This window comes from Micromys minutus (genome assembly GCF_963924665.1).
Source record: "Micromys minutus genome assembly, chromosome: 2".
Taxonomy (NCBI): domain Eukaryota; kingdom Metazoa; phylum Chordata; class Mammalia; order Rodentia; family Muridae; genus Micromys; species Micromys minutus.
The window spans coordinates 91,016,142-91,028,747 of record NC_137971.1 but is presented as its reverse complement, the minus strand read 5'-3'; the positions used below and the strand labels follow the sequence as shown (position 1 = coordinate 91,028,747).

Sequence of the window (12,606 nt, the reverse complement as noted above, 5' to 3'; positions counted from 1 at the left end):
TTATTTAATAGGAAACTAAAGAGAGATCAAGCCTTCTAAACACAGATTCAAAGAAAAGGCAACGATCCCTTAGAATCATGGGTAAATCCTCTATTACTCAGAGAAATCTTGTTTTCAAACACCACTCTGGATGTACTTTTGTTGAGAGCAGTGTCTGTCTAGGACCAGGAGATTCATGATGCAACTCACTATCAAATATTAGAAAAAGAAATAGGACCAAGTTATTTTGGACCTCTCTAGACCTTGAATGCTTTCTTCCTCAAGACTGCACTCTCTCTGGCTCCTTTTGTGAATAATACTCAGCAGGAAGCCAGCAGTTCCCAGCCCTCCCACCTTCAACTTAAACTTACCAGAGCAAAACCTGTGTTTTCTTCTAAATTCTACCAAACTCTGCCATTGAAAGTTGGCTCACATCTTCATATACCAACCAAGAGACCCAGGTATTATGGAGAGGAGCAAAGACAGGCCAGAGTCTAAGTCCAGAGAATTCAGCCACCTATGCTGGCCCTCAGCTGAGGCAGTAAAAAAATAAAAGTGAAGACTTTGAACTTTGGAACTGAGAAAAAATAAACTACAGAACTACCAACCAATGGGGTGGTGCCACATCATCTACTGGGGTTTTATTACCAGAGGGAGTCAGTTGCCTTGGGTCAGCTCAATCATCCAGGAACTTGGGACAAAATCTTGCAGATTCTTGAGGATTTTCCTAAAGGTTGATTTCCCTTGTTACAGATTATATTAGCTATATACAATTATAGATGACATTCTGCTATTTTCTATATATGTATATAAGGTGTTTGGATTACAAGCACTATCTCCATATCCCTTTCATATCCCTTCTTGGAGATAGTGCATATAATCCAAACACCTTACATACATATATAGAAAATAGCAGAATGTCATCTACAATTGTATATAATTAATATATTCTGTAACAAGGGAAATCAACCTTTAGGAAAATCCTTAAGAAAAATAACAGATATATCTACAAGAATACTTGTACATGTATGTTCATAATGCATCTTTATTTGATAATATCTAAAATGCTGAGACTTTATAGTTTATCTGTGATAGAATCATAAATAAACTCATTGCATGTAGTCATACAAAGAAATGCTAATCAATAATAAAATGGAACAATTCATAAATACAGATCAGATTATGTAATATGTGAATGAAGAACAAAAGTACAAAGTTAATTGATAGAAGCCTTACAAAGTGGAGTTTATAATGTTAGACTTCTCTTTTTTACTAAAAACAGATTTTTATATTATGTATTCTAATTATTGTTTTCATTCCAGTAACTCATCCCAGTTCCTCTCCATCTACCCTTCCATACAGCCTATTTCTGTCTCTTATTAGAAAACAAACAATCATGTAAGGAATAATAATAAAAATGGAATAAAACTGGAACCTTATAGAATATTACAAGGAAAACAAACATAAAGAAATGGTCCAAAGGAAAGGCACAAGAAACATAAATACACAGAAACATTTATGTTCATGCCTACTGAAAGCCCATAAAGGCACAAAACTGGAACCCCTAATATATACAAAGATCATACAGTGTGAAAATATTGGTTTTAGTTCAGAGACACAAGACTGCTTCAACATAAATAAATGCAATCTAGTGAGTAAATAGACTGATAACGTAAACTATGAAGGCCTTCATTGATTGAAGAAAGGCCTTTTACAAAATTTAACACTTATTTTTGAAAGAAAAGAAAAAAGTCATTGAAGAAAGTAGGAATAGAAGAAAAATGCCTCAATGTAATAAATAAAATTTAAATTAAGTGACATATTGGTTTAAATGTCACATTTTAGTATAACTGAGAATATAAGGAACAAATGAATAGATGTTGCTTTGTTGAAAATGGTATGTCATTGAGAACAGGCTTTGAAGTTTCAGTGGATTGTGAACACTATGAATGTGTCATTTCCCCTTTCCCACCTCTCTTCCTGGTTAATGTTTGCGTCTCAACGTATGATCTCTCACCTCTTGTTTCAGTGCTTTATTGTTGAGGATTCACTAGATCCATGTTTCTCAACCTTATTCCTTATGTTATGGTGACTCCCAATCATAAAATTATTTTTGTTGTTATCTCATAACTATAATTTTGCTACTATTATAAAAACTATCTGTAAATATATTTTGTGTTAGAGGTTTGACCAAGGGGCTACAACCCATTGGTTGAAAACTGCTTCTCTGGAGGACTAGAACTTATAGGATGTATCTATATGTGTGGGGTGAGGTATTAGAATGGCTTACAGGCCAACCAAGAATCAGGATTTCTCAAATGGTCTCTGGCATGTCAGAATGCAGTGAAAGAATGTATTTGCAAGTGAATGCTAGAGAAAGGAGGAAAAAAAACAGTGAGGTTCCTTAACCCATAACTTTTGTATCAGATGCCAGCCAAAGGTGTCCAGATCAAAGATAGGTCTTCCAAACTGGAAAGATCTAAAACTTAAAGGTAGATCTTCCTACCTCAGAGGCTTAGATTAGAAGTGGTTCATCCCTTGTCAAATAATTTTTAAAAAAATCTATCATAGGTTGTCTAGTCATTGGGTTTTAGTTAATTCCAGATGTACTCAAGTGGAAAATGAAGAATGCCCTTAACCAGCACCATGAGTCTGCTTTCATGCTCCTCACTGTGCTGGTCATTAACTCTAACCTTTTGATGCTGTGAGCCTGAAAATAAGGTGCCTCAGTAAAGGTGTTTGTCACAGTATGATCATTACAATGAAAATGGTCCAATAGCTCATAGGGAGTAGTATTAGTATTAGGAGGTATGACTTTGAGAGGTGTGGACTTCTGGGAGGCAGTGTCTCTGTGGGGTTGAGCTTTGGGCTTTCAGAAGCTCAAACCAGGTCTAGTAGTTTACACTCTTATTGATGCCCACAGAGCAAGTAATAGAGGTCTTTCTTAGCTGCCCTCCAGTATGATGTCTGCCTGAATGCCACCATGATTCCTGCCATAGTGATAATGGACTAAACTTCTGAACTGTAACAAGCCCTACATGAATGTTTTCCCTTATATGAGTCACCATTGTCAAGGTGTCTCTTCACCATAATAAAAACCTTACCTAAGACACAGCATAAAAAGTAACTAAGAAAGACTACATGCAGGGACCACCACACCTGGATTTGTACATTTCTGAGGACCATCCAGGTTTCCCATGCTTGATAGGTGAGCACTGTGTCCACTGAACCTCATTCCCAGCTCTACCTATTCTCCTCTTCAAATTCAGGTAATGCTGAGCCATTATACAGGTGTCCAATACACCTCTAAACCAAATAGAGACCTCTGAGACATTATGGTAAGGGACTCATGGAAAAAGGAAATAAATGGATAAATCAGATCAACACTGTGAAAAGACTAGGCATGTTCAGCCACAGAATCCATAGCTGGAGGAGAGCATGGGGCAGCTGGAGAGCCCTCTGCAGTTCATTACTGTCTGCTGTGAGTGTAGTGAGGTGATTCTGCCTGGCTGTGCACATGACTCCTCCCCATCCTGTCCCTGGTTGGTGGAAAATCCTGCTTCTGTGGAAACTGCTTTGAACTGCAATTTCCTTCCTGTTCTCATGCTGTAAGAATAGAGCTCTAACCTCAGAGAAACACTACAGCTTTCTGTCCCTAACCTTATTTTTCTTTCCATTTGGGCTATACCTGCCACCAATGTAAAACTTATACAGGAGCTCAGGTGCAAGAGAAACTCTAGGGGAAGGCTTTCTTTCCATCACAGGCAGATTTCGAGGGGTTGAGAACTGTTTGAGAGATTGTATCATGAGTCAGAACAAGTGACATAAATTCCTGTAGCTCTGAAAAATGTCCCAAGCTCCTGGATGATTGAGCTGATCCAAGGCAACTGACTCCCTCTGGTAATAAAACCCCAGTTGATGATGCGGCACCACCCGATTGGTTGGTAGTTATGTAGTTTATTTTTTCTCAGTTCCAAAGTTCAAAGTCTTCACTTTTATTTCTTTACTGCCTCAGCTGAGGGCCAGCATAGGTGGCTGAATTCTCAGGACTTAGACTCTGGCCTGTCTTTGCTCCTCCTCATAATACCTGGGTCTCTTGGTTGGTATATGAAGATGTGAGCCAACTTTCAATGGCAGAGTTTGGTAGAATTTAGAAGAAAACACAGGTTTTGCTCTGGTAAGTTTAAGTTGAAGGTAGGAGGGCTGGGAACTGCTGGCTTCCTGCTGAGTATTATGCACAAAAGGAGCCAGAGAGATGAATTTCGCTATTCTAGGTATTTTGTTATTCCAGATGAAATTGCACATTGATCTTTCCAACTCAATGAAGAACTGGGTTGGAATTTTGATGGGGATTGCATTGAATCTGTAGATTGCTTTTGGTAGGATGGCCATTTTTAAAATGTTGATGATGGGATGATTTTCATAATTTTTTAGTGTAATGAAGACAAATAACCCTCTTAAGGGACTATCACTATACATCTTGCATTTAACTATGTGAAAGAACATGTAAGTGGTCTTTTATTAGACGACAATCAGAGAAACCATTGCATGTGTATATCAAGACAGAGACGTGTTTACACTCTATATTAGCATCGGCTCTATTGGGTGAGAAACTGTTAAGAGGGTCAGAGTAAGTCACACTGACTTCTGCAGACAGTAGATGATGGGAGAGAGGTATGAAAGATTTGGTGCATTTGACACTGAATATCATTCCATGTTTGATAGGGAAGGATAGAAGGGAGGTTACACAAGGCTGTTGACAGGAAGCTCTCTCTACTGTTCAATAAAATATTCCCACACAAGAAATTTTCATTTGTTATGACCTAACATAATCTTTTATGAGCCTCACTTGAAGTGTCACAAAGTAGTACTTGACCTGTCACCACCTTCTTCCATATTTCTTCTTTGGGCTTTTAACTTGTCACTGTGGTTCTTTCTTGGCCTCTGCAGAGGATTCATTATGATCATTCATTTTTTACATGGCTCTTTTTCCCACCCCTATCACACAGGTGCCAGTATACAAGTGTGAGGAATCCAGACAAACAGGAAGAGGATCACACCAAGTATGGCCTCATCGGTCCTGGAGATGATAAAGGAGGAGATAACCTGTCCCATCTGTCTGGAGCTCCTGAAGGAACCCATGAGTGGTGACTGCAACCACAGCTTCTGCCGAGCCTGCATCACACTGAACTATGAGTACAACAAAAGCACAGGAGGGAAGGGTATCTGCCCTGTGTGCCGAATTCATTACCAATTTGGGAACCTGAGACCTAATCGACATGTGGCCAATATAGTAGAGAGAATGAAGGGATTCAAGTCCATCCCAGAGGAAGAGAAGGTGATTATCTGTGCACAACATGGAGAGAAACTCCAGCTCTTCTGTAAGAAGGACATGATGGCCATCTGCTGGCTTTGTGAGAGATCTCAACAGCACCGTGGTCACCAAACAGCTCTCATTGAAGAGGTCGACCATGAATACAAGGTAAGGAGCAGGAAGATACAGGAAACAGTGCAGAAAACAGTAACAGATGGAAAACCTCCACTTTTAATGACAGGGTAGTTACCTGAGCAATATAGACTTGGAACTTGATGTGGCATTCTACAGTCTTATACACTGTGATTCCTAAAAAACATGGTAATTTAGTCTCCTTAAGCCTGAGAGAATCTACCTAGACTACAATTACAAATACAAAACAACTCCATATTTTTGAACTGCTTCTTTAAATTGAATTAATGTCCCAAAAATTTAAACTAGCAGATCATCTCCTATTTATTCTGCGTTTATACCTTTTCAATGTTAATGTCAGATTCATTCAAGGGACTTAACATGCCATCTAGTGACTTCCAAAAAAAGGGTTTAATAAACAATTGACACCCTGCAGTGAAGAGAATGCACATGTGGCAGCTGACACATCCCTGAGGAGATGAAGCTTTTCATAAGGAGAAACACAGCAGCAAGTTTTGTGCTTGATCTTCGTTCTCTGTTGCTACTTTATTAGACCAAATATAAACTCACAGTTACTGTGGATGTATGCACAGGAGTGTGGATCCAAATGGGAGAGAGATAGTAAGTAACTAGAAGGTGTGATGAGAGAAAAAAACAATTCAATTGCATTGTATGGGGCTAGAGAGATGAATCAACCCTTTAGAGGAGGAGCTGTTTTTGCAGAGGTCCTGATTTTAATTCTGAACAAGCACATGGTGTCTCAAAACAATCTCTATAGTATCTAAAGCTTTTTCTCTTATGAGGCTTACATGCAAAGAGAGCACTCATATACTTGAATAAATAAAACCTATTTTAAAAGATGCCTTGAAACAAATATTGTAGTAGAAGTCTTTTTTCAGTTAGAAAAAGAATCTTAACCACATATAATGCATTTACAAGTGGGAAGAGAAGAAGAAAGAATGTTCATGTGGACAGTGTAGAGCGGAACTTGATATTAGAACTCTGTCAGGTGATGATCTTTAATCTCTGACTTTCATGTCTATACTTGTCTGCACAGTAACTGCATGCAAGCCAGGGCTAGAAAACTTGAGCCAGGTTTAAAAATGCAGGTCGAATATAACAATGTAGGTTATGTGATATATGTATATAATTATGATCAGAAAACTAACAAAAGTGTACTGGTTCTCTAATGGTCGAGGAAAAATAGTACTTTTCTGTTAAGTAAAATGACTGCATTAGAGAGATTTCTGTGTCCTTATGTGTATGTTAGTGGTACATAGAAAATACAAAAAAAACCAATAAATTCTTAAGCTTTGCATATTTTATGTACATAAATGTAGACACAACATTTTAAAAAGAGAATAGTCTTAGGCTTCCTGTCTTTCCAGAAGAATTTCTTGGCCTTTGTTTAGGAAGTGCAATTTTGCTATTTATAAAATGCGAATCTGCTACAATTCCTTTCTCACAGGAGAAACTTCAGGCAGCTCTGCAGAATCTGAAGGAAAAGGAGAAAATATGTGATGAATGGCAGGAAGACCTTCAACAGCAGAGAACTGACTGGGAGGCAAGTGGGGCCTTTACTAAGGGAGTCAGCCTGATGCTCTGGAGGGACCTGGGCAACAAGCTCCTGGGCTCTTTACCTCCTGGGAAGTGATGAGGCCAAGAGGCCTTAATTTCTCCTCCCCACTGCTCCTCCAAAGATGGAGATGCAGAGTCAGTGTATCACATCTGAGCTGGGCTCTGTGAGCAGATGACACCCTGGAGGTTGTGGTCAGAATGGCTGCTGGGTGCTACTCCTTGGTGGCTTCTGAAACTTGAATTGATAGAAAATGTACTTGCAGATAAGACCCAACACAGGACAAGTAGCTTAAACAACTGTTTAAAAACAGAACCACATCTAGTCCTTCCATGATTCCTCAGGTTGCTTTTGTTAAGGTAACCTAAGGTTATTGCTTTAGGATGTACTGCATAGATACTGAAAGGAAACTCATGTTTACCTAAGAATCCCTTCCCTTTCCCAAGCTCAATTCTCTGTGAAGCGCCCCACCCAGAGGAGTCTTTCTCTATCTCTCTGTCCCATGGACAGATGAAATTCTTCTCTTTTCTTACCCTCAAAGAACCAAATACAGAGCAATGTAGAAAATGTTCAGATGGAGTTTAAAGGACTGAGAGAGTTACTGGACTCCAAGGAGAATGAAGAGCTGCAGGAGCTGAAGAAAGAGAAGGGCGATATTATGAAAAGCCTGGAAGAGTCTGAAAATGAGCTAGAAGAGCAAAGGGAGTTGCTGAGAGCCCTCATCTCAGATGTGAAACATCAGTTGGAACTCTCAACGATGGAAATGCTTCAGGTAACACTGCGGGAGAACCCAAGTTCTGAGAGTCAGGAGACATGGAAGCCATGGTCCTCCCTCTATTCTGCTGTGATCCCCCTGGTGAGGAGAGTGGGCTCTTCCTGTCTTCCTTTTTAATCAGGTTCAGGATCTGGGGAATCGTTGCCTGCCTGCATGTCAGGAGGAAATGGTAATTTATTACTAATGGGATAGAGTTCCAAACTGAAACATGGTGAGAAAAACACTTGGATCAAGTGTAGATTTTTTTTTTTTTTTTTTTTTTTTTTTTTTTTTTTTTTTTTTTTTTTTGTGGTACAGGAATCAAGCACAAAAAACAAAAATGCAGGTCTGCAAAAGGAACAGATTATTAAGCATTCACTAAGAACTAATCAATCAGATCCATAATCCAGACTCTGGAGCTCCTTGTGACCATGAGTATGAATCCTACAAGGCTCTTAAGCCTTAAATCCACAAATATCTTGAAAAATTATTTCACTAATCAAGATTTTGGTTTTGGGGACAGCCTTAGGGACATGTCTTTGTTGTACATTTATTCTGCTCTCCTTTGTTTGGGTGATCAGTTGTGTCAGGGGACTTGACTTCCTTACCATTCATGTCTTAATTTTCTAACCGGGAGGTCAATTACCTTTGTAAATTTTTCTCTCTGCCAATTGGAAGTCAGTTACCAAGAAGTTATTAGGAACTTAAAACTTAACTTGACCCCCATTTAGATGGAAACTTTATTGCAAATGGCTTTTTGTATTGGTGCAGGAGGTCTTCTTATATTGGAGTCAATTTCAGGAACAGCTTGTAATGACAAAACATAAAACTCCTACACACACAGGAAAGGAGGAAAGGGAAATTCAGTTGGGCAGTTTATTCTGGTCCAAGCTTATTGTGACTAACTCTAGGAAGCAGTTCTAAATGACCTCTATTGTGATTGCTTCTCAAGAACACCAAAGCACAAAACATAACATAATATATAGTCAACTTGGATATGAAAAGTTTCCTTACAATATTAGTAACCCCATAAAATGGCTGGCTAGACAGGCAGCAGTTTCCTAGGTCTTAACACTTTTGTATTTCTAGGCATGTGTAAAGCACATTTTCTACTGTCAGGTTGGTCACTTCATCAGAATTTGAAAGTAGTAGAAATTATTTCCTCTGAAGATTTGTAACTTTGACCCCATGACCTCTGTTTCCAGTGGGAGTAGAACCTGTGGTTTCAGTCATGCCTCTGTCTGCCAGTGGCTGATGTAAAAGCTGGCTTCATTATCTACAGAGGCATGAGGTCTGTAGTGTATTTGATCTCTATCACATTTTAAAATAATTTACACCAAGGTTATATTCTCATTGTGAATGTCACTGTGGGAATTTGTTTGTTTCATTGGAATTGTCAATCTTGTATACCCTGAAGTATTTAGAAATTTTTTCATACTCCTTTGGCTTCTTTCTTTCCATTGTGTAAAATTTAAGTACAACAGAATATATTTATATATTCATATTAGTTAGTGTTTATTCATATTCCTTATCTCACTGTGAGATCTGGAAGAAGTTGCCATTTTTTTTTTTGCATCATATTTTCAACACTTTGATACTCAAATTGAGAGACACACATATCTCTTTAGCTCAACTTTTTTCTTCTGGTCCAGTTGCAGCAAGAGAATAAAAAAGGAAAAACATTGGCAGGGATGAGAGCTTGGGTTTGGAGAGATCTGGTTACCTGGTTTTCTGTTCAAACATTCTAAGCCTCTGGTTTTATTGGAATCCTCAATATTAATACATTAAATCACATTTAAATGATTAAAGAACTGGAATTTTGCTTCTCATCTGGGTGAGTTTCCAATAAAGTAACAGATACATTACATGTAGCATGAGAAAGGTCAAGTGCTTATATGTTTAACTTTATGCACATAAAAACCTACAGAAGCTGTCAAACTGTAGGTCAAATAAAGACTGATGAACTTATAAACTGTATTTGTATCATACTCGGGGGAACTATCGGTGACTTATTTGATCCTTTTTTAACTTTTTCTCTTTGGCCAGTAAGAGTATGAACAGAATTCACAAGAATATGAAGAACATGTTATTAACTTCGTTTTCTCCTTCTCCCTAGAATGTGAATCACATTCTCACAAGGTATGTCTGGATGATAGGGAAGGATTGCCCAATAGCACAGTAAGAATAAATTGATATTCAAAGGAATAAATATCTCTGAGGTTTAGAAAAATTTATATATAATGATATTCTGAAATTATAGTAAAAAGAAAAAGTAGGAGGAAAGGCAGGGTTTGAGTACTTTGTAACTCTTCTCAATAGTTATTAAGAAGAAATTAGGATCTTTTTTATGGAATTGGGTTATGGAGAGCTATTGAAGAAGACCTGTCATAAAATGAAGCAAATGGACTTCCACCAGTTTTTGGACTCATAGTGGATACAACAGTATGTCCATCTTGTGTGCTTGTATCTCGCTCTGGATCTTCTGGTAAAACATGCAGATAGGTGATGAATGTACTGTGTATCTGCAATGCTCACAACGTTGTACAGTGGGAAAAGATCCTGAGTATTCTGTGTATTTCTCCTGGGGATGGAGAAGACCAAATTTCCTCTGCTGTTGCACTTAGATTATTAGAAAAGATGCTTGAATCTATGGACACCATATCTTGGCAGTGAAACAACAGCTCCAGGAGGACAACATGTGTCTCAAGGGTGTGAAAATCTTCACCCTTGTATGTAAAGCATCACATCCCAGCTGTCAGCATTAGGTTCCATCTAAACAAATGAAGCTATGGTCAGCCTAAGTGTGGCTTTCCTGTCTCCTCTTCCAAATGTTGTCATTTTTATAAGAGAACTTGAAGGAACAGTTGCTGACTGAGTGTCCTCATTGACAAGAGTGTCTTAAGGCTTTCCTCAGATGGCTTTCCATCACTGTGACTGCTACACTTCATTCCTAAAATCCTCCTTTTGCCCTTCTTACCTTCTCTTTTCCTTTCGTCCTTCCATATTCCTTCCTCCTTGCTTAATTTCTTCCTTCCTTCCTTCCTTCCTTCCTTCCTTCCTTCCTTTCTTCCTTCCTTCCTTCCTTCCATCCATTTATGAATCGTGTCCATGTTTCTAATGACTCATTTGTGGGTTGTTTTGTTTTTCAGGCAGGGCTCTTCTTTGCAGCTCTGGTTGTTCTGGATCCCACTGTGTAGAACATGTTGCTTTTGAAATCAGAGATCCTCCTGCTTCTGTCTTTTAAGTACATGTGATACCATTCCCAGCCCACACACAACTTTTCTGCTACTTCTGTTTGTTTTTTTTTTTTTTTTAAAAAATTCACTAATTCACATTTAAATGCATTCTGGGAGAGGAGGGGGGAAGGTGGAAGAAGCACGTGGTGTGAGTGTGACTTCGAAGCACTATACTTCTGAGAATAGGACTCAGCATCACACTGTAAGTAAGTGGGCAAGGTCATGAGTATGTCCCAAAGGTTGATAGTCTACCTTCTCTCGTTCTTCACAGAATTCTCAGGAGAGGTAAGGACCATCTGTGGTTAGAATGACAGGGAGTCAGTGATGATCAAAAGTCAAAGTTTGAGATGTGGAAGTCAATATTTTATTCCTAGAAGCCAGACCTTGAAACTGAAACAGCCCCAAAGGCTCCCTCAACAAAGAAGAGTGTTCCAAGCTCCAAATTTGAAAGGCATGCTGCAAGCTTATCAAGGTGAGGGCAGCTAAATTCTGTGATTCATTCTTAAATCTTGGTGTAGTTGAGCTGCATGTGGAAGAGAGGAAGAATTCTGAATGTTGTTAGAGATACTGAGAAGAGCAGATAATGTGTCTCTGTGATGTCATTGTATATGAGAGGAAATCATCATTTATCATGTCCCATATCACAATATTCATACCTTCCCATCATACAGAAAAGAGTTGGGTTTTAATATGTTAATTCCATCACTGTACTTACTACTGTGAACTTTCTATGTTTCAGGATGCATGGGTTGTCATCATGCAGTAACTGGGGTAAGGAGAATCCACAGCACCATGAATCCTTCTCTTTCATTGTTTTCCAAAGATTATTTCTCCATTAAGCCTCAAGTTTCATGATGCTGCTGTCATTATGCACAATAATCTTATCTTTGACTTTAAACAAGGCTTCTCTTTGTTTCATTTCTTTTTTCCCTCATGCTTCTGCTGCCTATGTTACAATTGGCTATGCCTTGTATTTAATCTGACTCATAATGTATATATGTCTCATTTTTCTGCAGTCCATGTGACTCTACAAGCAAAAAACAATGCAGTGATTGATATTAACAAAGAAAAGGGGAAAATAAAACTTAAAATTGGCATACTATGGCATCTTTTTGTTTCTGGATATTATAAGTGTGGTGTCCTGGGATATCCAGCTATTTACCCAGGAAAGCATTACTGGGAAGTCAACCTATGTAGAAGCTGTAACTGGCTCCTTGGATTAAATGATGGACGGTGTGCTCCACCCCAATATCTTTCAATAGATAAAATGGGCGTTAAAAGCAAACATAATTCTAATGTTAGTAAACATGAAATATATCAGCCTAAATATGGCTACTGGGTTATAGGGAAGTATAATCATAATGTATACCAAGCCTTTGATGAGTGTTCTATAACCCACAATTCCAGTGTCTTGGCCCTCTTTCTGCCTCATCCTCCCAGGCGTGTGGGTGTGTTCCTGGACAAGGAAGCTGGCACTCTCTCATTTTATGATGTTTCTAACTGTGGAGTTATCATCTATAGGTTCTTTTACCCATCTTTCCCTCAAACAGAATATCCATATTTTAATCCTACGAAATGCTCAAACCCAATGACAATCTGCGGGCCACCCAGGTAA

At 38.5% G+C, this 12,606-nt stretch overlaps 1 protein-coding gene across 1 annotated transcript; it reads left to right on the top strand.

Annotated features, from left to right (window-relative positions):
- Positions 1 to 5,044: 5,044 nt before the first annotated feature.
- LOC308417731 (tripartite motif-containing protein 30A-like) lies at positions 5,045 to 12,606 on the top strand (the record flags this gene model as incomplete). The annotated part of the gene is made up of 6 exons (XM_080913047.1): positions 5,045 to 5,461; positions 6,894 to 6,989; positions 7,543 to 7,773; positions 9,872 to 9,894; positions 11,263 to 11,276; positions 12,008 to 12,606. 6 exons carry the CDS (start codon positions 5,045 to 5,047, stop codon positions 12,604 to 12,606), a joined length of 1,380 nt encoding a protein of 459 aa, XP_080769173.1.